Consider the following 26,509-nt stretch of genomic DNA (forward strand, 5'->3'; position numbering starts at 1 on the left):
CAGCTCTGCCCTTGGGGCGTCCCTGAGACCACGCTGGCAAGGGAGCGGCCAGACTTCCCTGTGCCTCCGTCTCTCCTCTTTACGACGCCATATTTTTTTAACGAGCTATGTAAATGCAAGTTGGAGAGCCAAGGCAGAGCCTCCAGCCGCCCGCTGCTCTGGGCCTGGGTGTCCCTGGGCCAGTCTGACCTTGGGCTTCCCGCAGGAAGGTGCTCCGGGCGGCTGCGGCAGAGCGGCGCTGTCCTGTCACCTGGGACGGGCCACTTCCCCTCCCCTGTCCCTCAGTTTTCTTGCCTACAGAATGGGTGTGCATGGGGCACTGTGCGCTTCCCTAGGAGCCATGACGCAGCTGTGCGACCTGGGGCAGGGGCTCAGCCTCTCTGAACAGGAGGACAGTCCTGCAGTCCCCTGCCAGCGGGCTGGGCTGGGGATCCTGGGAACCACTTGGGCCTGGCCCTCTCTCTGCCTTCAGCCTCCTCCTCTGCCCTCTGGAATATCCTGCTGCCCCACCCCCAGCCCTGGCCGACCTCAGGGTGCGGGGTCCCAGCGGGGTCCTCACGCAGGCACGGGGGCGGCCTCCTGGGACAGCACAGAGGAGCTGGGCGAGGAGAGGGCCTGGCGTGGTGTACTGGGGTGCCCTCAAAGCCCTCCCGGACACCAGCGCTGTCACCCGCGGAATGACAGGGCCAGGGCCGGGGACGCCGTCATAGGTTTATGGCAAGGCTGTAAATCCCTTTCCAGGCCAGCACTCCCTCTGGAATCATTGCTGGGGGCTCCCAGGCAAGGGCACTGCTGCATAGCACTGTCCTCGGACCCCAGCCAGCAGGGACCAGGGCTCAACTGCCAGGCCTTGGGCCATGTGGCCTGGGGGCCAGGAGGGGGCACTGACTGGGCTTTGTTCATGCTGACCCCTGGCCCCCAGGCAGGTGCTGATGCACCACCTCACGGCACCCGCTGCACACCACCTCTCTGCCCCATGACAAGGAGAGCTGCAGGGGGTGGCGGAGCTGTGCCCGCTGCCCAGAGGAGGAGCTGGGTCTGCAATGGGGGGGGTGGTGGCTGCTCTCCCTGCAGTGATGCACCGGAGCCCTCCGTGTGAATCCAGCGGGGCTGAGCTCCAGGTGGGCTCGTCTCCCACCTCAGCGTTCTCACCCACGGTGGGATGAGAGGAGAGGAGGGAGGCAGCCTGTGGCCTGGCCCCTGGCACAGGCCCTAGATAAACCGCGGCTACTGGGGGTCACTGCTGCGTCTCCCTCACCCGTACCCTGGCTGAGCCACCATCGAGAAGCCCAACTGGCCCAGAGCAACCACGTGGAAAGGGAGAAGCCAGCTGTCCCCCGGACCTTTCCCCAAGCCGGGAGGAGGGGACCGAAGTCTTGGAAGCCACAGTGGATGCCCCTGCCCTGCCCTGGGCAGGTCTCCTGCAGCCGGCCCCCTGCAGAACACGCGGCTCTCTGTCCGCGCCCAGCTTTGTGCACATGGCCAAGCACGGTGCACACGCCTGGTGGCTAAATCACTGGGCTTTGAGGTGCGTGTGCTGCAGCAGCAGAAACCAGCACAGGCCTGATCCCTCCTAGACCCACTGCACCCCCGTGCGGATCAGCCAGGTGCCAAGCCTTGGCCACAGCTGATTGGACAAGTGGTGGCACCTGACTTGGAGGCGGCTGACCCATTGGCCGAGATGCGACCAATCAGACCTTCTTCCTGGAGCACCTGCCTGCAGAGAGCCGAGGCCCTGGCCCGCTCGGCTGTGGAGGAGGCTGGAGCTGGGGCTTTTGCGTGGGAGCCAGGGCAGTGCTTGGCTCCATGTGGGCTGTGGGGCGTCAGAGGACCGCAGAGAGCGGGAAAAGGGACGCCGCGAGGAGCCAGACTATGGGGGTATCCATAAATCCCGACACTCAGCTGCTCTGTGTGCCCGGGCTCCGGTAGTCCAGCCTCAGGCCCCAAAAAGCTCACAGTCCCTCGGCCAGAACTCCCCACCCCCAGCCTCTGGGACTCCTGACGTCAGCCAGGGTCTACTGTCCTCCCTGACCCCTCCCGTGCTCTCCATGACCCCTGCACCATGGCCAGGTCCTCCAGGGCGCTGGGCGTGGCCGTCCTCTCTGTCCTGGGCAGGACGCAGTGACAGCCCGGAGCCTGCTGGCATCTCGCATAACCCGGAGGCCCTCGGGGACCAGGTCTGGGTGGCACCCCAGCCCCATTTGGAGGTGCAGCTCTCTGGAGCCCTGCGGGGTCCCTCTCACAGCTCCTTCCCCTCCCAGTCCTACTCCCCTGCCCGTCCATGTGGCCGTCACACCAATGACAGGGGTCGTCTGCGCCCACCGCGCTCTGGCTGGGGCTGCATTTCAGCTCAGCCTGTGGTCTCCCCGCGCCTCTCAACCCCAATCTGCACCTAGGATGCAGGGTGGGGGTGGGACTCACAGCCCACCCGACACTGCAGGGTCACCGTGAGCCAGGAGGGCAACCAGGGAGGGGCACTCACTCTCCCAGGGCCCATCCTGGCTCTCATTCTGGGTGGGTGCCCAGTCCTGCTGCGGGCCACCTAAGACAACCCTGGCCTGCGGCGGCTCCAGGCCTGGGCTCCTGGACAGCAGGCTACACTCCCAGGGTTCAGTCTCTGGCCTTCTCCCAGCCCCCTGGGCCCCAGGCCAAAGGGTGAGTGGAGCAGCCAGCTCCCAAGGGGGCTGGAGGGGACCGGGCATCTGGACCCCACCCCACTGGGTGTGACATGCGTGGGATATGGGTGGCCCTGGAAGGCCTGGGACCACCAGCCCACCTCTGGGTCCAGGGTCCAGCTGTGCCTGTGCCAGGGCAAGGGGGAAAGTGGCCCCTGCAGCCTGGCTCCCCACAATCTTCCCCCCCCCCGCCCCCATGAGGCTCCCAGCGGCAGTCACCTTTGCTGTCTTCTGCCCACAAAGCCGCACAGCTAGGACAGGGCTGTGGGGGACTGAAACCCCTCCCCTTGCCTCCCTCCACCCCCAGCACTCACATCTCCCAAGCTGACCCTCCCCCATCTGAAAACCACGGAAGAACTTCCTTTGTCCTTGGGTTTCCCCAGGGGCTGCTACCTTCCCAGGACCATTGGCCCGGGTTCCCACTGCTCATGGCAGAAGCCCGAGGTGTCCCACGAGGGCTAACAGTCCCACAGGCAGCACAACCAGGCCCCCGGGCAGGATGGCACAGGAGGGCCTGTGCCATGGCCCCTCAGGGGGCAGGCTACCGGTTCTCCACACCAGTGCCGCCGTCCAGCACTCCAGTTCCCTGGGGCACGGACAGCATGAGAGGTGGGCCCAGGGCAGGCCGGCCCATGGCCACAACCTCTCTCAGGGCTGCCTGGGAGTGAGCTCACTGCCTACCGGGCCGCGGCCGTGGGTGCGCTCAGGGAGTCCCCAAGGAGCAAGAAGCCAGGCCAGCAGACCCCAGGGCCGCGCCCCGCCTGCCAGAGCACGGTGGGCTGGGGGCCAGACCCGTGGGCAGCTTCTTGCCGGGTCTCCACGGTCATCCAGGGCACCCCTCACCAGGGCGGGGCTTCCTGCTGCGGCAGGCGGCTCACATATGGGGGGCGGGGGGGCGCTAGCCCCACACCCAGCACCTCTGGGAGCCCAGGAGGGGCTGCGTCTGCTGGGAGGGGCAACACTGGGTCTGGGAAGCAGGGAAGGCAGCCCCGGCACCCAGAACTGGCGATCTGCATGGGACGTGGCATACAGCAGGCGCTCCCTAAGTGCATGCGGAAAGAAGGCTTGGAGAAAGCGGGAGCTCCTATCCCCGCAGACCCCAGGCCGAGGTCCCCAGGGAGCGCCCAGCCCTGGCTCCCCAGCAGCGAGGTAATAACAACAGCAGAAGTCACCCACACGTGTGCACAGCGCTTTACAGGTTACAAAGTGTCTCACGTACATCAGCTGTCCGTCCTCACAACAGCCCTGTGAGGTAGGCAGGGCGGACGCAGTCTTCCTGTCCATACAGACGGGGGACCGGTGACCGCTCCCCGCCGCAGGGCAGGTGAGCGGCCGGGCGGGGCCCCGGGCTGGCCTCGGCACTGCCTCTGGCTCCTGGCTGTCTCCCCAGGAGGACCCCAGCCCGTCCAGAGTCTCAGCTCCTGACCCCCAGCCCTCGGGCCGCCTCGGCCAGCCCTGTCCCCTCCCTGCAAGTGGCCAGCCCAGAGCTGGACCCAGAGCTGGCACCCAGCGAGCTCCCCAACCAGGTCCCGGCCGGGGGCGGGCAAGCGGGGCTGGGACCTCCTCTCCTGTTTTCCTGAGTGATCCCTCCCCAGGGGGGGAAGAGAAGAGAAAGGAGGAGGAAGAGGAGGAGGGTGGGGGGGACAAACAGGAGCTGGGGCGGTCAGGCCGTGAAAAGTGTGCATTCCGACTAGCTATAGGAAAGAGTTGTTTTTTCTTTTTATTATTTCAAGTTTTCATAAAAATCCATCATTATTGAAACCCAAGTTACAGAAGAAGTTCGTAACTTTTGTTTGTTTATTGAATGAGTGAGGCTGCGGCGGTCCCCTCATAGGCTCTGACTGCGGTCTGTCCCCGCGCCCGCTGTGCGGGGGGAGGGGAGGAGGGGCGGGGGTCCCCAGGCCTGGCGTTCCGGGGTCCTGGTAGAAAAAGAGGAGAGCGGGGCTGGCTGGGGCGCGGAGGGGGTACTCTGTGTGTGTGTGTGTGTGTGTGTGTGTGTGCGCGTGCGCGCACCCAGGAGCAGGACTCCCCGCCCCGCCGCCGCCGCCGCCGCCGCCGCCGCCCTCAGATCATCTTCATGTTGAACTTGCGGGGCGCGTCGGCCGTGCCCAGGCCCGCGTCCGACTTGCGCGGCACGTACTCGATCTCGATGTTGTGCTTGGTGTTGCCCTTGCCGCGGCTCCACAGGAAGAGCAGCACCAGGCAGAACAGCACGACGCCCAGGAAGGAGATGAAGCCCATGGTGGTGGCGATGATGAGCGTCTTGATGTCGAAGGGGAAAGGCACGGTGGCGCGCGTGCTGTTGGCCTCCCCCTCGCCCGGCTGGTTGGAGATGAAGGCGAAGGTCTTGTTGGGCTGGTGCGGCCAGTCGGGCGAGTAGCTGCGCACGTGCAGGTGGGCGGGCACCGAGTCGTTGCCGCCCGCGTTGGCCGCGATGCACAGGTAGGTGCCGTTGTCCTGGACTTGGGCGTAGCGCACCTCCAGCGTGCCGTCGGGGAAGACGGTGAGCCGCCCGTTGCTCTTGGCCGACACCAGGTGCTTGCGCGGCGAGAGCCAGAGGATGGCGGGCGGCGGGTCGCCGTCAGCGCGGCACACGAACTGCACCGTGTGGCCCTCGTCCACGAACACCTGCTGCGCCTTGCGGTCCCGGATGCGGGCGCGCCGGCAGGTGAAGTAGTTGGGCAGCAGCACGTCGGGGAAGTCCTTGAACTCCTTGCCCTGCACGAACTCGGGCGTGGCGCAGGTGGGCTGCTGCCGGTTGAAGTTGAGCCGCCAGCGGCGCCGGAACACCCAGAGCAGCCGGCAGTCGCAGGCCAGCGGGTTGGCGTCCAGGATGAGCGTCTCCAGGTTGCCCACCGAGTGGAAGGCCGACTCCTCGAGCGTGGTCAGCTGGTTGCCCGAGACGTTGAGCACGCGCAGGTAGTTGAGGCCGCGGAAGGCGTAGGGCTCCACCACGGCCAGCTGCCCGCCCACCAGCTGCAGCTCCTGCAGCCGCAACAGCTCGTGCAGCATGGAGCCCTCGATGGCGGCGATGGGGTTGTAGGAGAGGTTGAGGAAGCGCAGGTAGACCAGGTGGCGCACGGCCAGGTAGGGCACGGCGGTCAGGTTGCAGTGCGTGACGGACAGCGAGGTGAGGTTGAGGCCGTAGAGGCAGTTGGGGGTCATGGTGTCCAGGTAGGGCCAGTGCGAGATCTCCAGGACCTTGAGGCGGTAGAGCCGCTTGAAGGAGTAGTCCCGGATGGCGTTGATGTTGAGGTGGCGCAAACGCAGCACGATGAGGCCGTGCAGGTGCGACAGCGCCTCCGTGGGGATGGAGGTCAGGTTGCACTTCTCCAGCGTCAGCTGCTCCAGGCTGTGCAGGCCGCTGAAGGCGCGGTGCGAGATGTAGACCAGGTCGTTGTCGCCGACCTCCAGCGACTTGAGGTTGTACAGGTCCTGGAACATGTAGTCCAGCAGGATGACGATCTTGTTCTCGCTGATGTCCAGCTTGGTCAGGTTGCTGAGGCCGGTGAAGACGCCGAGCGGGATGAGCTTCAGGCGGTTGCTACGCAGCCCCAGCGTCCGCAGGTTGTAGAGGTTGTTGAAGGCGCCCGGCTCCACGGCGCTCACCACGTTCTCGTTCAGCTCCAGCTCCTCCAGGTGCGGGAAGCTGGCGAACTCGTCCTGGTTGAGCGTCTTGATGCGGTTCTTGCCCAGGTCCAGCAGGCGCGTCTCGGTCGGGATGCCCTCGGGCACCGCCACGAAGCGCTTGCGGTGGCACAGCACGGCGCGCTCCTGCGCCGAGCACTCGCAGCGGGGCGGGCAGCCCGTGGCCGAGCCCGACAGCACCGAGCCCAGCACCAGCAGCAGGATGGGCTGCCAGCAGGCCAGGAGGGGGCTGGGCACGCTCCTCGCGCCCCCCGCCGGCATCCTCTCGCTCACCTGCAGCGGGGAGCAAGCACAGGACAAGGGGGGGTGGTGAGAGGCCAGTGTGGGTGCCCTGAGTCCACCGTCCCGATTCGGACAGCGACAGCGAGCAGGCGGCCGGGATACCTACCGGGAGGGTCTGCACCCTCTCACCCTGCTGGGAGCCCCCTCAAGACACCAAACACCTCCTCCTGCAGCCTGGGTGGCAGCACTGGGGGCGGTGATGAGCAGCAGCCCCAGGGAAGCCAGCCAGGCTGCCTGCGCCCATCCCCACCCCAGCTCCCCTCCCTGCCGCTCCACCCGGCTCCCCTGGGCTTAGCTGCTGTGTCCACCCCCTGCCGTCATGGCCCCGCGACGGGCAGCCCGGGTCGGACGCCCCCAGTCTAGGCCCCTCTCCCACCCCTGCCTCTGCTGTCAACACCACACCCTTGCCAACAGCTCAGGTGCCGGGGCTGGGGAGGCTCTGGCTGCCAGGGGACACCCAGCTAGGAAGTAGGGCAGATATGGGGCAGGAGCTCTGGCCTGCCAGACCCCACGGACGCCAGCTCCACTAGGCTTCCAGCACCCACAGTGGCTTTCGTGGTTGTCGATCGACTAAGTGATGGGTTAACCAGAGCAGCCGCGGATGCCCCGACCGTGAAGGTTTTGCTGACCCCCAGGGCGCTGTCCGCCCCAGAGCCCCTCCCATCCTCTCTGGATTCTTCTATGGCTCTGCGCCCCCCCTGCCCCCCAGGCTGCTTTCCACAGTCCCACACGCTCCAGTGACCCACCAGAAAAGCAAACATCCCGACAGGCGATCAATAAGTAATTGGGCAGGCAGCTGGGGCTGGTGCGGGTACGAGGCTGGGGACCTCGAGAGAGAGAGCACTTTTAGCACCCAGCCCAGGGCAGGGCTGGCGGCAGGCGGGGGTGCCCATCCCCCCATGCTTGTCAGCCCCTGGGACCTGGCACTCACGCCCCACGCATCCACCTCCCCTCTCACCGCCCACCCCAGCCAGCGAAGCCACGAGGGACCCGAGCCTGTCCCGCCTTTTGGAGAATGGGCCCAAGCTGTGCCTCAGTGGCCTCCCACCCCCAAGGCAGACATCACCCGAAGCCCTTTATTCTCACATTCGTGGCGCTGTGCAACTGCCAGACGGCACCTGAGCCAGTTCTAGACATCACCTGGGCCAGTTGAGAGATGATAAAGCAATCAGAGCCAAAGAAGAGAGGCCGGTCAGGAGAGAATGCACAAAGTCCTGCGTAACAGCGAAAGGGGAGAGCTTCCTAGTGACCTGGGCAAAGAGGGAAACACGCTCCAAAGCCTCTACCAGATGTCTGATCGATCCTGGGTCTCCCAGCCCTGGTGACAGGCACAGTCCTGGAGAGTGAGGAACCCACGGCCAGGCAGCGCCTGCAGCACAGAACTGACCCTGGCGCGTGTCCTTGCACGGGAAGTGTGTGTGCATCAGTGTGCACTGGTAGGGCCACAGTGTGCGCACGGAGCTGGGCGTGCAGCAGGCCCACTGAGCAAGGAGCCGGGGACAGCTGCCACCCACGGAGCAATGGCAGCTCCGAGGGGTGGCGTGGCCTCTGACTCGCCTCCTCCCCTGGCTTTCACACCAGGCTGTCCTGAAAGGCGGGGAAACTGAGGCTCCGAGGCTGCACACACTGGCCCAGGTGCTGGGCCTTGACCCCTGGCCCCATGGCCCCCCGCGGTCTCTGCCCTCTGGAGTTGCTGGCAGGGTCACGTCTCCGGGGGTCCACCAGGCTGCAGAGTGGGCGGCGTGTTGCCCCCGGTGCCCCAGGACCATCCATCCTCCTCCTGGCTCCTCCCACCACGGCCATCGAGAGGGGTTTTATGCATTTTAATCAGCGTTTTATTTTTGGATTCTTGCCCCCAAGGGCTTCCCACAAAGGCAGGAGCTTAAAAAATTGCACCAATAAACAGAGAGGAAGCGCACACACTGCACGAGAAACCCCGCATGCAGACCCCACAGCTGCCCCAGCCCTCCGGGCCCCGAGCCTTGAGGCACGCAGGCCTGCGCCCTGCTGGCTGCACCCCTACACGCCGCCCAGCCCAGCCCAGCCCAGCCCGCCGGGGGACCTGGGCCTGCCTCCTGCACTGTGCAGCCCCCGAGGCTCCAGGGGCACTGCGGGAGCCAGAGCCGGAGCCACAGCCCAAGCCACACCTTCTCCAACTGCTGAGTCAGCATCGTCAATCCCAGCTCGGGGGCCGGGAGAGGGGCCCAGACCCCAAGTCCCTGCAGGGGCCGCTCAGGCTGGTGGACGCCCCTGGCTGGGAACTCCCAGCCTGGCTGACCCCTGAGGGTGACTGGTGGAGAAGAAGGGGGCGTGGCACTGGCCACTCATGGAAGGCCTGGAGGAGGGCCAGGGTCCCCGCCCCAGCGCCCAGCCAGGCCCTCACAAGCCGGATAGGGACGGTCGGAGAGCCTCGCCATGGGCCAGGCTCGGGCTTTATCCACGTTGTCTGGGAAGCCCTCACACCTGCGTCTCGCCCACTGTACAGATGAGCAAAACTGAGGCTCCCCCAAGAGCCTCCCTTGCCCTAGGCTCAGGCCACCAAACTGGCAGGCGACAGCGCTGTTCCTCCAGGAAGCTGCCCTGTGTCGGGGCTGCCTGGGGAGACCTGGGCTGGTCCCCGAGAGCAGGCTCCAGGTGCCCTGCGACAAGAGCCCGTCCCCACGGTCAGAACAGGGGCCTCCCGGGCCCACTGCGCTCCCACGGTTCAGCCCCACTGACGTGGGGCCTGGCCACAGCACAGATGAGCGCCTGGCTATTTCAGGTTTCAGTATCAATATTTCATGGCGCTCCCACTCAGCACTCCACGGGGACAGCAGGGAGCCCCGGCACGCGCGAGCAGGAGCCGGGCACACGAGGCTGGGGACCTGGCTCCCGGGCCGCTGGCGTATCAGCCTGGCTGTGTGGCCCGGCTGCTCCCCTCGCCTGCCAAAGCAGTGGGCATGCCCGGTCTCGGCACTGTCCAGGGCCTGGGTCTGCAGGCTCCTGCCAGGAGAGGACCGAGAGAGAGAGGTGACACAGACACACGGCAGGCGAGACTGCCGGGGGACAGGGAGGAGAGGAGAGGAGGTGCCAGACAGAGGTGGGTGTTGGCAGGAGCGGACAGGAGGGAGAGGGGATTGGAGCCCTACCCAGCTGCCCCTGCCCAGCTCCTACCGGCCCCCACCCTCACCTGGCTGGATCGGGGAGGGGGAAGGGGAGGATTTAACCGGTTCCAGGTGATAAGGCTGGGACCCTGGGCCACACAAGCAAGGCAAGCTCTGACTCCTTAAGTCCCGCCCACTGCCTCGGGGTGGGGGTGGAGACCCTCTTTGCCTTCACAGAGGGATCCTGTTACAGGGCCGGTGCCAACTGGGAGGCGGGGTAGGAGGGTCAAAGGGCAGGAGGGTGGGGGTGGGGCTTGAAGGGCCAGGGTGAATGCTCCAACACCCCTTGCTAAAGCAGTCCAAGGAGGGTGAGGACGGTGCTCCCAGCCCCTGTGGGGCGGGGGGATGGGGGGGTGGGACCTTCCTCCCACAGCAAGGGGTGAGCAGCCTCAGCCGAGCCTGAGCGTGGAGCCACCAGCCCTGTGGGGTCAGCTTCCCGCGGGCCCCTCAGCTCCAGGCCACCTCCCTCCCCGTGGCCCCCGGGCCGGACCCACTTCCCAGGGGCCGAGAGAAGGCGTCCAGGACCCGCACCCTGCGCCCCAACCCGACCGCAGGGCGAGCAGGGTCTCCCCGCGCATGCCCAGGGCGCCGCCGCCCCGCACGGGACTCCATTCTGCTTTCCAGGGCGATCCCCGCTGAGGTGTGAATGGCTGATGACGGCTCAGGTGGGGGCCGCTAATGGGCCGGTCTAATCCGGACGGGCGGGCGGGGCGGCGGGGGCGGGGCCAACCCAGACTGACGGCTCCTCCTGGCTCTGCCCGCTCCCTAGCTCCCCCAGCCGCTGCCCCCTCCACGGGCAGAGAAAATTCAACGTGGAAGAAAATTGAGGTCATGTCCTTTGTCTTGTATAATTCTTTATTTTCCTCTTGCTCTGCGTTCTGGCAGAGTTGCTGGGCCCCGGGGTGAGTGTGCGTGTGTGTGTGTGTGTGTGTGTGTGTGTGTGAGAGAGAGAGAGGGAGAGGGAGAGGGAGAGAGAGAGAGAGATCCGCCCCTGTGTGTGGCCTGCGTATGGACAGGGGAGAGCCTACGGTTCTGCCCCACTTCCTAGGCACAGTGGGACGCCCAGTGTTCTCCCCAGGGTGCTGAGGGGACACAGTGTGGCACCCACCTGCCCACTATGGGGAATGAGGCCCAGGCGGCCACCAGCACCCCTGGCTGCCCTGGGCCCCTGCCCTTGGTGGAGCACAGCCCTCCACAGGAGCCGCCAGCCTTCCAGCCTGCCCGCGGCCCCCGGCCATTGAGAGATAAATTATGAATTTTAATTGTCAAAGCCTCTTAGCGTTTGGCAGCTGCTATATATAGGCTCTGCTCTCCACCAGTGGCCGGCAGGTGGGGAGCAGCAGGGGTGGGGCAGGGCACGGAAGAGGCCCAGGGCGGCCCCTCCCCTGCTGTGTGTCCTAGACCCACCTGAGTGACAGCAGCCCAGCTGGGAGGGGAGCTGTCCCAGAGCTGGAGAGAAGTGCCAGGCCCGGGGCAGAGGGAGCCCTGAGTGTACCCAAGAAAACCAAGGCCCCGCACCCCGGCATCGCCCTCCCCAGTCTCTGAGATGCCAACACAGGCCTTGGGGCTAGAGGCTGCTGGAAAGCCCTAGCCCCGCCCGGGCCCGGGGGCCCACCCAGGGGGCCTCTCTCAGGTGCCCCTACTTGGGGAGAGAGCTCGGGCAGACCTATCCCAGGCCCCCAGGCCTTAGGGGTGGTGGTGGGGCAGGGCACGGCCTGGCAGACCCAGGGCAGGCCCAGGGCTGGCAGGATTCAGGATGGCGAGGAGGAGGAAGGTAAGAAACCCAGCAGGGAGGCCCCTGGGTGCCTGGCACCACCCTGAGCAGGCCACACACAGAAATGGGTGGGGGCTGCGGTCACGTCCATCTGCGGATGGAAAAGCAGAGGCACACGGGTGCCGGTCGCTGCGGGGGACTTCAACCCTATAGTTTGGCTCCAGTCTGCTCTGCCTCCCTGCCCTACAGTGCCCCGTAAAGCTAACCACGGACCAACCGACCAACGCTGGCTCAGCCTCGGCTGTGGGCCTGGCCCAACACAGCACTCCGAGGAGGCTGGCACGATTAGCCCCATTTTACTGAGGCACCGGGAGGCGGTGTCCAAAGCCACAGAGCCAGGAGTGGTGGAGCCAGGGTCAGTCCAAGGCAGCGAGACCCCACATGGTCCCTGCCCTTCTGTGCACACTGCCCTTCTCTGAGTCAAGTTCATGGAGCTACACAAAGTCCCAGTGGAGAAATGGTGATGGTGGAGCAGACTGCACACTGCCCCCGGGGACGCCCACACCCCACTCTGCCAAGTGGGCACCCATGTTACTGGGGGAGCAAACAGCGTGGGAGCCCCGGTTCACCTGCTGAGGTCCCGGGCAGGCCAGACTCCAAGCCTGGATAACCCCGGGGCCCATCGTGCAGCTGGGGAAACCAAGGCCCGACAGCGTCAGGGGCTTGTCCGGGGGGCCCACGCATCTCAGGCCAGCGGCTCCGAGGCAGGCCACCACCAGCTGCAGCCACCTCCCCTCCCCAGCACTGTGGGCCGGCCACGCCGCCACCCAGCTCGGCGTGAGACGAGGTCAGGGCTGGCTGCAGGTTTGGGTTATTTCTGCTTCAAAAAGGGGAAAAGATTTTTTAAAAAGCCACCCCTGCATACATCCAAGACCAAGGTCCAGCGAGTTATTTATACCACAGCCAGGCAAACTATAAATACAACCCCTCGCCGTGCTCCTGGCCCTGGCTGTTCAAGCCCTCCCTGCTCAGCCGAATCCTGGCCATCCCTCTGCCAACGCCCACTGGTCACAGAGCCCAAGAGCCAAGAGGTGCTGGAGCCCTTTGGCCACACGCACGGGGCCCTGCCCAGGGACAGCTGCTGCCCTCACCTGGCTGCGTGCTGAGGGGCGGGGGCTGAGGGGTGGGAGCGGGCACGCGGGGACAATCCTACGGATGCGCAGCTGTAGAGGGTGCAGAGTGGAGCCATGGCTCAGCGTGAGAGCTCAGCTCCAGGCAGAAGCCCTGCCTCAGTAGGGAGTGAGCGGTCTGCCGCAAGAGGTCTGCAAGCACAGATGAGCAGACCCTCTCAGCTTTGAGATGCGCCGCCTTGCACCCCCCAAAAAAGGGACTTGAGAGGGCGGGGGTCCCACGTGCACCTGCAGCCCTGCTGGGGGCCAGGCTGAAGCCAAACGCTGGCCGGGGCCCTGCCCCCTCTCAGAGCCCAGAGCACGTTCTCACCGAGGGAAGAGGAGGTGGTAGATAGATGCTCATTCCCCAAAATCACACACACACACACACACACACACACAGACACACACACCCCACATGCCCTAATAACGTGTGATGAGAGGCTGGAGAGGAGGGAAGCGCCCTGCCAGCATCGCCCTGGCAGCGTCAGTTTGGGAATCACAGGACACAGGAGCAATTGTTCTGCCAGCCAGCCAGCTTCAGGAACCCAGGCTCGAGCGGGAAGGCGGCCTGGGATCCACTCATCCCTGGTGCACGGGGCTGGCAGGGGGAGCCGCTGTCCGCACCCCGCCTCTGAGCTCCCCTGCTTCCCGGACCCCGGGGGCAGGCAGACAGGGGGCTCCAGGGCCCTGTGTGTGTTGGGGGGGGCTCTCGCATGCCCAGGAGCTGTCCTCAGCCACCCCTGGCACACACACTCTGCAGGCGAGAACAGCCAGAGATGAGTGGCCATGGAGATGAGAAGGAAGGAGAGACAAGCACACCGGCCCATCCAATGTCCAGTCTCTGGGCCGCCAGATTCCGCCCAAGTCCTCCTCAAAGCCAGGGCAGAGGCGGGGTCTCCGGGGCAGGTGCTAAACTAACCGAGCAAGGCTCCCTCGACCCCGCTCTGGGGTGAACCCCAAACCACCAGGGCTCCCCCCTCATTCCCACAGCCTCGGGACATCACACTGCACTCAGGGCCTGTACAGACAGCATCCCCTCTGCTGGGGAAACTGAGGTGCGCAGGGACCGGCTACCTTGCGAGCGGCCAAAGCTGCCAGCTGGACCCCTACATCACACGCTGGCAACCTGGAACGGCCGACGCACCAAGCCAAGCCGTAATGAAATGCCACAGGACACTGGTGGGAGGTGACACTCAAGCCGAGGTTCAAAGGGACTGCCTGCCTCCTGCCGCCGAGGCGGGAACGGGGCCAACCTGTTTGGGAAACACTCTGGCACATCTCCTAGCCCTGCTCAGCGCGAACAGCAATTCCGCTCCGGCTGCGGGCCCTGCCCAGGGTTCTCAGCGGCACTATTTGTAAGAGCGAGAGAGGGAGGCTACCCAAACGCCCGGGGACAGAAAGCAAATAGCGTGGTGCTGGGCTCAGCCAGCAGAGCGCCACGCCTCAGCCAGGGCACACAGGTGCGACAACAGAGCCGGCGCTGAGGGGCCAGGTGGTGAACAGGCAAGTGCACACAGTTCGCGCCTTCCTTCCGAAGCCCAAGAAGAACTAAACTGGACAAGTAGTACCTACAGACGCAGGGCTTTAGGGAGACAAGCGAATGCACGGGTACTGTGTCCCTTACTGTCACTCCACTACTCTCATTTAAATGCTGAACGCGGTAGCTAATGTGCCAGGCCTGGGCCAGCGAGCGAGGGCTCCAGCCAGAGGCTGGGAGGAAGGCGGCTCGGGTTGAGCGCCGGGCTCGGGTTGAGCCCCAAGCTCGGATGCTGGGGCCCCGGGGCAAGCCGCTCTACTCTGGTTTCTCAGCTATCCACTCAAATCTCAGTAGCAGCTCCAGGCCGACATCCGGAACGGGAACTCGGAGGGGCCAGCAGTGACTGCGTACCAGGCACCTGAGTGTATTATTTGCACAAAGAGTCATCGCCAGCTCCCCGGAGGCACAGAGACCACGGCTCAGGAAGCCTGAGCTGCAGGGGCTGGCACTGCCGGAGCTGAGAGCCACGGCTCCAGGGTCCACGCTCTTAACAGCTCCACCGTGCAATGCTGAAGAGGCTGAACACCCAGGGGCAGGCTGCCACGGCTCCGCTCCTGCGGCCGCAGCACGCAAGGCGCGCGGGTCAGTCCACACATCAGCAAGAGGCGGCACGGAGAATGCCCGCCCCCAGTGTGCCCGGAAAGCACCTGCTGCCTCACGCTCCCCGCACAGCATGCACCCCACTTCTCAGTCTCTGCAAAGTCGACTTGAATTCGTGAGGACTCAATCTTTCTCTCTCTCTCTCTCTCTCTCTCTCTCTCTTCCTCAAGGCCCTTGACCAAGCCCGGGCCCCAGGGAGAAACTCTGTCCTTCTTGCCTTGGCTCCTGCAAGCCCCCACCTGGCACCGGCCAAGAGCGCTGTGTGCCTGCCAGTTAGTCCTCGTCACTAGCCTGCTGTCCCTCCCACCCAGGGCCGGGCATAGGAGCCCACGAGACAGGTGCTTGGACGGCTGACAGTGCTCAAGGAAGTTCTATGGGAGCCGCAGCAGGGCCTAGCCCAGAGCTCAAGAGGCGGAGTAGCCAGGATTTGCAGAGCAAATGCATGAATGAATGGGCGGGGCCTGTGTCAGCCAAACCACGTGGGCGTCGGCAGAGGCCCAGGGTGGGCGGGTGGGGGGGGCTGACTTGGAGCAATCAGGGAGGTTTCTTGGAGGAGGGGCCAGGAGGAGGCTTGGAGAGGGCCTTCTGGGTGGGGATGCCTGGCCACGCCCCCCGAGAGGATAATGGGACTGGGGAGGAGCTGGAGGGATCAGGAGACTGTCAGGGAGTGACCACCAGGGCCACTGCTCTGGGCTGAGCGGCCAGCACCCCTCCACAGAGCCCCACACGGAACAGCTGGACCAGCGACTCCAGCCAGCCTAGGCGCCATGCAACCCATGCCACAAGCCGGCCCCTCTCCCCGGCCCCACCCCCTCTGCCCAGTAAGGCCCCTCCCCGGCCCAGCCCACCCCTCCAGCCCCTCTGCTCCCTGACACTCCGCTGGGCTGGCTTCTAACAACCACTGACCTCCACAAGAGGTTGTTTGCGGGGGAGGGGGGTCCTACTCTTTAGAATTCGGTTTAGAAAACAATGGCCACTATAGGAAACCCTGGTGCTCAAACGGGCTGCTGCAGATGGGCTGGGGCTGAAGTGGACAGGTGCAAGGGGGCACAGGGTCTGCCTGCCTCTAGGCACGGCACCTGGGACCCTGAGCACACACCCATCCCCTACAGGCTGCTCCCCAAGAACTGGCCCTGGGGCGGACCCCAGCCTGAACCAAACCCAGCCAGGGCCCTCCTCACATTAGAACCAGAGGGTGGGGGAGGGGCCGAGCCAGCCAGAACAGCCCAGGGCCCCTCCCAGGGGGCGGGGGGGGGGGCTCCCTGGAGCCCTGGTCTGGAGTTCTTAGACCCCAACATCCCAGCCCCACCGCACTCAGCCTCCGGCCGCGGCTACAGAGCAGGACGGACAGGTGTGCCGTCCCAGCAGACTGCCACCTTCCTGAAGCTGCAGCCCCTCCTGGCCCACAAGGACAAAGGGCCCGAGGCAGCTGCACACCCTGGGAAGCCCCAGGCACTGGCAGCTGGGTGCCCGGCTCACTATCCCCCAGGCATGGGAAAGCCGGGCCCGGAGCCCCCGGCACAACGCCCACCAGGGCTGAGCTCTCAGCTGCCCAAACCAAGCAGAGGAGGACCGAGGACCGAGGGAGGGCTGTGCTGGCAGGAAGAGGCTCCCCCAGATGGTACCACCCCCATCTCCAGGCCACCAGCACTCCCACCCACCAGTGAAAAGCCCCTGCCACCCTCCCAGATACCCCCTTCTCCCCGTTCCCAACCCAGGGATCTCTGAGGACAAAGAGCTGGGGCCAGCACAGCAGGGCTGGATGGGGCCGGGCTGGGACCCCACATGAGCCCAGGGGGGACTGCCCGCTGGCCCGGCTCCACCCCTCCTTCTGCAAGGGGCTCCACCCGGAGGGGCAGTCTCCTGGGGGCGCCTTGGAGAGAAGTCCACAGCCCACCCTATAGAGGGCGTGTAGGTGGGGGGGGGGTCAGCGGGAGGCTTCCTCCACACCTCCCTCCTGAGCTGGTTCCCCCCAGCACTGCTCTGCCTCAGAATGGAAAGTGGGGCAGGAGGAGGTGAAATGCCCCCGCTGAAGGCAGACAAAGGCGAGGCCACCAAAGGGTGCCCGGGTGCTCCTACTCCCAACTCCCTCCCCTCCGCCCTTCCTACCCCCACCCCTTCACTGGGCAGCAGCTGGGGTCAGCAGGGAGCTGCCTCCCAGCCTTGGAGGCTGTGGGCAAACAAGGTCCCGGACCCGCGTTCCCTGGCACGGGAGTGCGGGGCGCAGCGGCCCCTTCCTGGGATCTCTGGGGTCCATCGGGATAGGCACCCACCCAGCGGGGAGCCCGCAGTTCCTCCTCCAGGGCGACCAATACTCAGAGTGGGAGGGGAGGCAGGAGGGCACAGGTGGGGACCCCTCCGCCGCTCCTGGCCCTGGGGTGCCCCGCAGTCCCAGGCGCGCACGGCTGGGCCGGCAGCGGCCCCCAGGGGAGCTGGCCTCGGCCGCAGCCGCCGGGCTCACCTGCATCTCGGGCGCAGCGTCCGTCCGCTCGGCTCGGTCACCAATCGCATGTCTCTCCCGCCGGCCCGGCCCCAGCCCCTGCCCAGCCCCCTCCTCCGTCTCCTCCTCCTCCTCCGACACCTCCGCCCGGCTATCCGCGCGCCCTGGCGGGGCTGGCCGCCCGTCTGTCCGCCCCACGCGGGCGGCAGCCCAGCCGGATGGGGCCGGGGCGCGCGAGTGGGGAGGCGGGAGGCGGGAGGCCGCGGCCCAGGTGGGCGCGCTCAGGACGCGCGACGCGGGCTCCACCAGCCTGGCTCTGCCCCCCGGGCCGGCCCGGAGCCGCCGCCGCCGCCTCTGCCGCTGGGGCCGGGGTCGAGGCCGGGCGCGCTCCGCAGCGGGGCCGGGGCAGGGGCCGGCGGACAGCGGCCGCGCATGCTGCTCAGAGCCCCGCGCCGGTAGAGAAGCCGGAGGCGCGGGTGGGGACTCCGCGCGCTCCGGGGCCCGGACCGGGACCCGCCGCCGCCTGCGTTGTCGCCCGCTGCCCGCTCCGGCTCCCGCGCCGGCTCCCGCTCGGGCTCCGCGCTCTGCCGCGGCGCGGGGAGGGAGCGCGCGAAGCGAGCCAGGGAGGGAGGAGGGAGGGAGGGAGGGAGCGAGCGAGCGAGCCGGAGAGCGGCGGGAGCCGGGCGGGGGAGGAGAAGGCGCGGCCGCAAACCGGAGGGGGCAGGGCTCCTTCCCGCGAAGGGGTCCGGAGCGACCCAGCTGCGGCCTCGCTAGGATCGGGCAGCAGGGCTGGCCTGGAGCTCGGGCCCCTCCGGGTCCCAGGCCAGCGCGGCCGCGGCGCCCGGGCGTGCACACGGCGCGCGCGGCTCTGTGCGGCCACAGGCGTGCGCGTGTGAGCGCGGGAGTGCGTTCACACGTGTTCGCTGGGTCACCGCACAGGGCCGTGCGGGCGAACACGCGCTCGCCAACGGCAGGCTCCCCGCCCTGCCGGGGTTGTTTGGAGGACGGCGAGGGAGGGCCAGCCCCAGAGCCTCCGTCCTGCACCCTGTCCCTCGCTCTCCTAAGGGTCCGCACAGCCCCGGAGGGCCCACATCCTGGCTCCACCCGGATTGGGAACTGGGGTCCCACCTCTGCGGCCCGGGTCCCGCCCAGCCTCGCCTCACGTCCAGCAGAGGGCAGCCGTACTCCGCGGCCCGGGCACTGCACCCGGCGACCAGCAGAGAGCAGTGCAGACCCTCGGGCTGGGCTTGGCGGCTCCCCTACCCGGCTCCCTAAGCATCGGGGATTCCCGAGCTGGGTCACACTTTGAGACAGGCCCGCGGAATGGCACCTATCCTGGCAACCCCGGGTCCTCCCCTGGCCATGGGTCCGGATGCGAGGCTGGCGGGATGTCCTGGCAAAACCTCACCCCTGCCCTCTCGCTTAAGTCAGGTGCCTTCCAACACCGGCGAGTTCCAAGAGTGACCACCAGTGCGGCCGCCCCGGGGCAGTCACCCTTGCCCCACTGTTGGGGGGTCCCCACGAGCGCACCTTCGCTTCCCGCTACCTTGTGTGTAGCAGGTGCAGGAGCCGCCCCAGAGGGAGGGGACCAGCCCAAGGCCTCTCAGCTTTCGACGTCCTGCTCCTAGTGCCCCACCTGGCCTGCGGAGGGGTCTCGGCCCCGGTGCCTGGCTGCAGTACCAGGGGCTGCTCCCCGGCCTCCTCCTCCCGCAGCGCTGATCTTGGTGTTAGCCTCGCGCGCACACACACAGCCCAGGGTCCGCAGACTTCCTGCTCCGGGTACTTCTCGGCCTCAGTGCCGCACCACCGCTCTGCAGAGTCCGGCAGGAGCCCCCTCCAGTCCTCTGAGCCCAGTTGGCATCTTGGCCCGCGGCTGGCGACAGTCCCTCCCAGCAGGGGTCCGGCAGCCCTGGGGCGAGGAGCTACTTGCTGCCCCCTTGGGACAGACCGAAGGAATCCTGAGAATCAGGGCCTCGTCCATGGTCAGAGCGCGAGGCAGGCATGGACAGGGAATCCGAGTCTCCTTCTAGGGGGAGCAAACCACGAGGAGGCCGGCCTGGCAGAGGGACGTGCCGCGGGGAGGCGAGGCGGGGTGGCCCGCGCGCCGGCCCCGCCTTCCCCGACCCCCAGCGCCCCCGCCCCGGCTGCCTGTGCGCTCCCCGTGCGCTCGCGCCCTCCCGCGCCGCCTCCTCCCACCAGCCCGACAGGAATAGACGCGCGGGCTGCTGCGTAAAGGCCCTGCCAGGCACCCGGCGGGCGGCGGCGCGCAGACCCGCTGCGGGGCGGGGGCGGGGGCGACTGACGCACGCGAGGCGCGGCCGGCGCCCATCTCCGCCCGCGGCTCACCTGCTCCCTGCCTCAGTGATCGCCGCCGAGAAATGGGGGCGAGCCCACGGCCCTCCTCGCCGCCCCATGTCCCGGGAAGCTGGCTCAGGAAGCCGGCGTTCTGGGGTGGGGGTGGGGGGTGTCTTGGGGCGCCTCTAACGATCTCTCTGAAGCTGTGTAAGCAGAGCCCACGTTCTGTCCCCTTCCCCGTGTCTCCAAAGACCCCCCTTCGGATGCTTCCTGTTTTACTTTGCCAGGGGAATTAATTAATGGGCACGGGAGGCTTTGCAGGAAAGAACTTGGAGAAGCCCGCGAAGGGGTCGCTCTGGGCCTGGTGCAAGTGCAGGCCCCTGACCTTGTCGCCCGGAGACCCCATACAGTGAGGGGGCTTCCCTGCATCCCCCAGCCCATCCCATCCCCTGGGGCCCCAGGTCAAGGCTTCCCCAGCACCACCAGGGGTTATGCAGCCCACCCCTTGGCACCCTCTCTTCCTGGTATCCGCTGTGCCTCAAGACCAGACCAACATGGGGGCTTCTGTTCCTGTCCCCTCCCAAAAGGAAATGGCCTTAACACCAGCCCAGGCTCAGCCTTCCCAAGAGTGGACTGTATGTCCCATGGGTGCACACAGGGGACCCTGGCTCAGGTGACAACTCAGCCAGTCCCAAGAAAGTGGGAGTTGAGGGCTTGAAGGAGCCAGGCCCGCTGCAGCCTGAAAGCCGGGAGCAGCACCCATGTGGCGACTCTGGGGCAGGACAGGGAGCCGGCAGCCCCTCCTGGAAGCCCGGTCTGGGGTCCTGCTCCCCTTCCCTGCCTCTCTTCAAGCTGGGCACTGCTGTCCACAATGTGCAGAGGGGAACAGGGAGGCTGCTGGAGGCGGCTGGCGGGCCCAGGCCACCGTGTGTGCAGAGGGGAGCAGGGTCCCACCCCCTTGTCACTCTGGGAAGCTGAGGATGCAGGAGGTGGCCTGGAAGGAGAGGGTGGCCCACCCCGGCCACCTGCCCACCGGCCTCCCAGCGGCTCAAGGGTTTACGATGATGATTATTTCTGAAGGCACTTGAAGTTAATGACGGCTCTAAAATGGCTGGGACAGCGAGTCATTGCTGAGACCTCTAATTAGCAAGAAAAACGGAGACCAGGAGCTGGGGAGGCGGCTGGGGGCAGGGCCAGTGGGCAGCCGTGGAGCGGGGGTCAGGGAGCTGGGGTGGAGCCACACCCAGCTGAAGGCCCCTGGGAAGCCCGGTGCCCTGGCAGCTCTCTTGGGGTTCTGCACGCTGCAAATTAACCCATGAACTTGCTGTGTGACCTTGAGGGGGTTACAGCCCCTCCCCAAAGTTCCCCCAGCTGTGCAGTGCCTGGGCGGTGGGACGGGACCCCAAGTGGGGGCTCCGTGGAGGACCTTGGGTCCCCGGAGGGCTGATGCCGGGAGGCTGGGGGCCAGGAGCCCCAGCGGCCCCACGCAGTTCTCTCGGCCTCGGGGCCAGGCTGCTGAGGCTGTGTGTGTAATGAAGTCTGAGAGACCCAGGCTGGAATGGAGCCCGTGCAGGAAGAGACGGAAAATCCATAGGTCACGGCCCTGAGCCTGCAGCAGTTCAGGTGGGCAAGGGATGGGGGCTCCTGGAGGAGGGGCTGCCAGGAGCTCCCCCTCCTGGAGGGGGCCTGCAGCTGAGGCCAGGCTGGCGCCCTCCTGTGACCTCCCGACCCCATCCCCTGGGCCACAAGGAAGCAGGGACACCAGGGTCCCACCTAGGTGTGTCACAGAGGGTGTCCCCTCCTCCCCAGCTCCTGACGGGCAGGTCCTTCCTGAGACGGGGGCTGGGGGCTGGGGGAGGGGCCTTCTCCCCGTGGCGGCTTGCCCCAGTGAGTATGGGGACCTGCTGAGCGACAGGAAGGGATGCCCCCGTTGCCACTTAACCGGAGCACCCTCTCTCCCGAATTGTCGTGCCCTGGTGGGTAACACACGGCTCCAGCTGCAGGACAGAGGTAGCAGTCCCCATCGGGCAGTGCGGCCAGGGCAGGGAGTCAACACAGGTGGCCGGACTGCTGCCAGTGCGGGCTGGGGCGGGCCCCGCAGTGGGTGGTTATGCAGCAAGGTTGCAGAGATGCACTCTCTATGACCCAGTGAGCCCCGGCCGGGAGAGGCCCGGAGAAACACATGCATGACAGGTGCAGACACGGCTCAGCTGCAGGGTTTTTGTCACCAGGGGAAGGAGTGAAATGAACGCAGCATAACTGTGCCATGGCGTACCACACAGCCTTGAAAACAGAGATCCTGGGTGACGCACATCAGCTCAGGGGAGCTCACCTGCACTGGGTAGAGGGAGGAGCCAGAGGTCCATGTTAGAAGGACGTGTTCACGGAAAGCAGGACAGCAAGCACGAGGGGCTGGCCTTGTGTCCCAGCGGGTAAAGCCGCTGCCTGCAGTGCCGGCATCCCATGTGGGCGCCGGTTCGACTGCTTAACTTCTGATCCAGCTCTCTGCTATGACCTGGGAAAGCAGTAGAAGATGGCCCAAGTGCTTGGGCCCCTGCACCCATGTGAGAGACCCAGAAGAAGCTCCTGGCTCCTGGCATTGGCTTGGCACAGCTCTGGCCATTGCGGCCATTTGGGGAGTGAACCAACAAATAGTAGATCTCTCTCTCCGCGTCTTTCTTTCTGTCTCTCCCTCCGCCTTTCAAATAAATAAATAAAAAATATGCCCCAAGGCCTACAAATGGAGTACGGTTCCCTGCAGACACAGGAAAGGGGTAAAGGTGGGCGAACAAGGAGCACCAACTCCAGGGAGGCAGGGGCCGGCCCGTCTTGGGCCCCCACGCCAGGATGCCCACCGTGAGCAGACAGGCATGGGCCCAGCCAAGGTCAGCTCCCCGTCCAGAGGAGGACACTGAGGCTAGTGGCCTTTAGGGGCCGTGTCCCCAGGTTTCAGGTCCAGGGCGTGGCTTGTTCACATCTCCTGTGGGCCTCAGACGAGGTTCCGCCCCCTGCCCCTGTGTGGTGAGGACTGGGCTGCTGACCCAGGGGAGGGGAGACAAAGGAGTGTGGATGAGAGTGAGCAGGACTAGGATGACTCACTTCCACACCACTCAGCCGATTTCACCGGACTCGGCACTCAGACGGACAGAGGTCGAGATCCTGGAATATCATTGGAGCTCTTGTACTGGGCGTTTTCGTAAATTATCTCACAGGAGGGACCGTTACTGTCCCCACCCAGCCACTGAGAAAACAGGACTAGGAAGGGGGGCCACTCGCCCAGGACACACAGCCCTGCCTCCATCCTGTCCTCTAATACTGGGGATGTGGCGGGGCGGGGGCAGGCCCTGCTGCCCACTGCGGTATCTCGGCCTGGGGCCAGCAGAGTCTGGAGGGGTTGGAACAAGGCGTGCAATCAGGATGGACTTCCTGGAGAAGTGGAGGTAAGGCAGGCAGAGGCAGCCATCACTCATTCACTCAACAAACACTCACCCCAGCTTTCTCTGTGACCCCACAATCTGTGAACCAGTGGGCAGGGTTCAACCCAGCGCAACTCAGCGCACACAGGCCAAGCAGGCTCTGGGGCTCAGGACAGCACCCGGGAGGCACTGATGGTTGAGCTGAAATCAAAGGGTAAGATGGAGCCGATAGGCGCACGGCAGGTGGGGGGGATACCTGGGCAGGCGCAAGGGCCCTTGAGAGCCGGCGGAGGAGCGTGAAGATGGGCAGAGGCCCCGCCCCGCTGGCCGGGACCCAGAGCGGCCGCCTGCTGGCTGATACACCTCACGTTGATGACTTCCTCTCAACCAAGCAGGTGTCACGTTGCACCCATACATGGCCACCCTGGCCGCACGCTAGGGTGCTGGGAGCTAAGAGACGGCGCCCCCTGCCCAGCCCACACCGCCCTGGCCATGATGCTGGGAAACAGAGGTGCACCTGTGATGGAGGTGTGCCTGGAGCCCACAGGGCCCACGGTGCCTCGCAGCCTCTGGGACAGCACTGGACACTGGCTCGGGCGCTCAGCGCGCCACCTGCCGCTGTCACCCAGGAAGTCTGCTGCCCTTGTTGCTGGGCACTGGCACCATCTCTCCCGGAAGGCGGGGTTGGGGGTCCCGGTGCCCGCTCAAGCTTGATGGTCCTGGGGCACTGCAGGCCCCGGGAGTGGGCACCCCACCCCCACCTCCCGGGGCACCTACTCCCTCCCGCCCCCCCCCCCCCAAGGGACTCTTTATTCTGTTAGCTACTGAGGCTGTCTGCCGGGCTGTTCACGCTCACTAAGGCCTGAGCCCAGAGTGGTGGGAGTCAGGACAGCTGAGGGGCTGTGGGGGTCTGGCCCACCCCCAGTCCCCAGGGAACAGCGAAGGAAACACAGGCAGGGCTCCGGAGCCAGGGCTGCCCATGGAGAGAGAGGCCCACGGGGCGGGGCCACTGGTGAAGGCGCCCCCCAGCCTGGGGGTCTTTGGTCTCTGAGGGCCCCCTTCAGAAGTGGGGCCAGGCAGCCTGACTAGGTGCCCAGGGCAGGGGGCTCTTGGCTCTGCCAGGGAACACACAGAGACAAAGAGGGCAGTCGGGCCCTGAGAAGGCAGCCCTGGCCTCTGCCTGGGCCTCGGGGGGCTGCCACGTGATGTGGGGGGACATGTCAGCGTTAAACACATGCCTGTCACATATGCCATCTTCATCATATGTGTCATTTATGTCATGTGTCACCTATGTTGTCATGTCACCCCTGTAATGTGTCATCTCTGTCATGACACCTTCACCAGGCATGTCATCAGTCAAGTGTGTCTTCTCTCATGTGTCATGCTGTCATCACGTGTCATTCTGTCATGTGTCACCTATGTTGTGTCATGTCGCATGCCACCTCTGAATTGTCAGTTCTGTCATGCCATCTTCACCAAGTGTGTCACATGTCATGTCGTCTGTTGTCATGTGTCACCTCTGTCGTGTGTGTCATGTCATGTGTCACCCGCCATTGTAATCGCTCATGCATGTCATCTGTCACATGTGCCATCTCTGTCACACATGTCACCTCCGGGGTGTGTGTCGGGTGGGTGTCCTTCCATTCTTGAAGGCCCATCAGGCCCCAGACAAAGCACGAGGGCCCTAACGCAGGCCTCTGGCACAGCAGGGGTACGGCGACTGGGCTGTGCCCATCCTCCCTGTCCCTCCTGGGCCCAGGCCCCACCACATGGCCAAGCAGAGCCAGGCGGCCAGGTAGGAGAGGGGGTGTCCAGTTCTGGGGTCCCCGGGGCAGCCCTGAGTACGCACCTGCTCCTCCCGGGCCCGCTGCTGTCCAGCACTGGGGGAGGCCTGGGCAATACTGGGAGGGGCTGAGGCCCCGGAACCTGGCCCCAGTGCAGGGCTGAGCCTACGGGTAGCTGAGCCCTGGCTGAGCCCTCTCTGGCCACACCTGCTGCTGAGGGGTACGGCCCCGGGCTGACTCCGTCCAACCACACACGCAGAGGGGGTCAGGGCAGCGCCAGGCCTGGCCGGGCCCAGTGAGGGCCACAGCGGGCTGGAGTTGGGTGCAGGCCCCAGGCAGGGTCTTCTCCACGGTGGGCCAGGCCGGCAGCCAGAAGTGGAGCAATCTGGGAGGCCCTGGACGACGACGACGCGCAGGCTCCCCCCACCCTGGGATCCACACACAGAAGGCGTTCACACCACCCGCTGGGGCGTGAGAAGCAGCCAGAATACTTGCAGGCTCACCATGCAGGTGGGGGAGAGGCCAGGGTGACTCCAGGATGGCCCTGGGCCCCGGGCATACACCGTGCACACTCACAACCGGGGCCGAGGGGGACCACCCCCCGCAGATGGGGAAATTGAGGGCCTGGGCTTCTAGAACAACCCGGGCCCAGAAGGGACAGGGAGGCGGCAGGGCACGGGGAGGGCACCAGGGCTCTGAGACCCCCACCCACTCACCCGGCCCCACGCCCAGGAGTCCCCGGGCAGCAGGCCGCGGGTGCCCCCTCCCCACTCGTGTGCCGGGGCCCCGCTGTCTTTCCACTCTGGAACTTGGCAGCAGCGTTTCCGCATTTCCTTAATGTGCCGCAGGGGGTGTGTGCACGTCTCGGGCTAAAGATAAATGCCAGAGCGCGTCTGCAGCGTGGGAAGCCTCGTGAACACAGGGCCCCCGTGTCCACCCGACCACGGCCCGTTCTGGCTGCCTCCCACGCACACCCGGCCACGCCCCAGCAAGGCTGGCGGCCCCCCAAGCCCCACCCCTCATGGCGGCAAGGAGCCCTGGAGCCGAAGCACGAACAGAAAAGCACAGGAGGCCTCGTCCCTGCTGGTCACTTCCCCTTGGGTGGACCTCGGCCGGCCACAGGAGTGGGCAGTCTGGGGGTGCAGGGAGGCCCCAGCACAGCCTCAGCTTGGCTGGTGTCCCTGGCGTGGTGAGTTTGTTGATCGAGCAAGCATGGGAGCAGGCCTCAATTTCCCCATCTGCAAAGTGGGCCCGGCACTGCTCAGCCTGCCTTCATCATGCGGGCAAAGGGAACAGGGGCTTCTGCGTGGGCCTGCGGGGTGTGAGAGGGAGAGACACAACCATGGCCCTGCCCCTTCCAGCCCCAGCAAAGTGGACCCCTGTCAGGAAGGCACCGCTTGTCCCAGCCGGGGCTCCAGCTAAACATTACTGAAAGGCGCATGCCCGTGCAGGTGGCCCGGAAGGGGCCCAACCCCAGGTACCGACGCCAGCTCTACCCCCCACACGGCACCATGGGCACACGACACCAGCTCTACCCCCCACATGGCACCATGGGCACACGACGCCAGCTCTACCCCCCCCACGGCACCATGGGCGCACGACACCAGCTCTACCCCCCACACGGCACCATGGGCACACGACGCCAGCTCTACCCCCCACACGGCACCATGGGCACACGACGCCAGCTCTACCCCCCCCACGGCACCATGGGCACACGACGCCAGCTCTGCCCCCCCACGGCACCATGGGCGCACGACACCAGCTCTACCCCCCACACGGCACCATGGGCGCACGACGCCAGCT

General features: G+C 66.1%; 1 protein-coding gene across 9 annotated transcripts in view; it reads right to left on the minus strand.

Annotated features, from left to right (window-relative positions):
• Positions 1-3,843: 3,843 nt before the first annotated feature.
• The window catches only part of LINGO1 (leucine rich repeat and Ig domain containing 1), a 161,887-nt gene continuing 139,221 nt past the window's right edge, over positions 3,844-26,509 (minus strand). For 5 of the 9 annotated variants that reach the window (XM_070054640.1, XM_070054639.1, XM_070054643.1 and 2 more), the window contains one exon: positions 3,844-6,596. In XM_070054640.1, the coding sequence (XP_069910741.1) occupies positions 4,740-6,584 (1,845 nt within the window). In that variant the 5' untranslated portion in view covers positions 6,585-6,596 and the 3' untranslated portion in view covers positions 3,844-4,739. Of the gene's footprint in view, positions 6,597-7,351; positions 7,433-7,691; positions 7,820-17,232; positions 18,456-18,847; positions 19,228-26,509 lie in introns of those variants that run through there. The other 4 variants (XM_008249187.4, XM_070054638.1, XM_008249194.4 and 1 more) reach the window with 4 other exon arrangements.

Source organism: Oryctolagus cuniculus, chromosome 12 (genome assembly GCF_964237555.1).
Source record: "Oryctolagus cuniculus chromosome 12, mOryCun1.1, whole genome shotgun sequence".
Lineage (NCBI taxonomy): Eukaryota > Metazoa > Chordata > Mammalia > Lagomorpha > Leporidae > Oryctolagus > Oryctolagus cuniculus.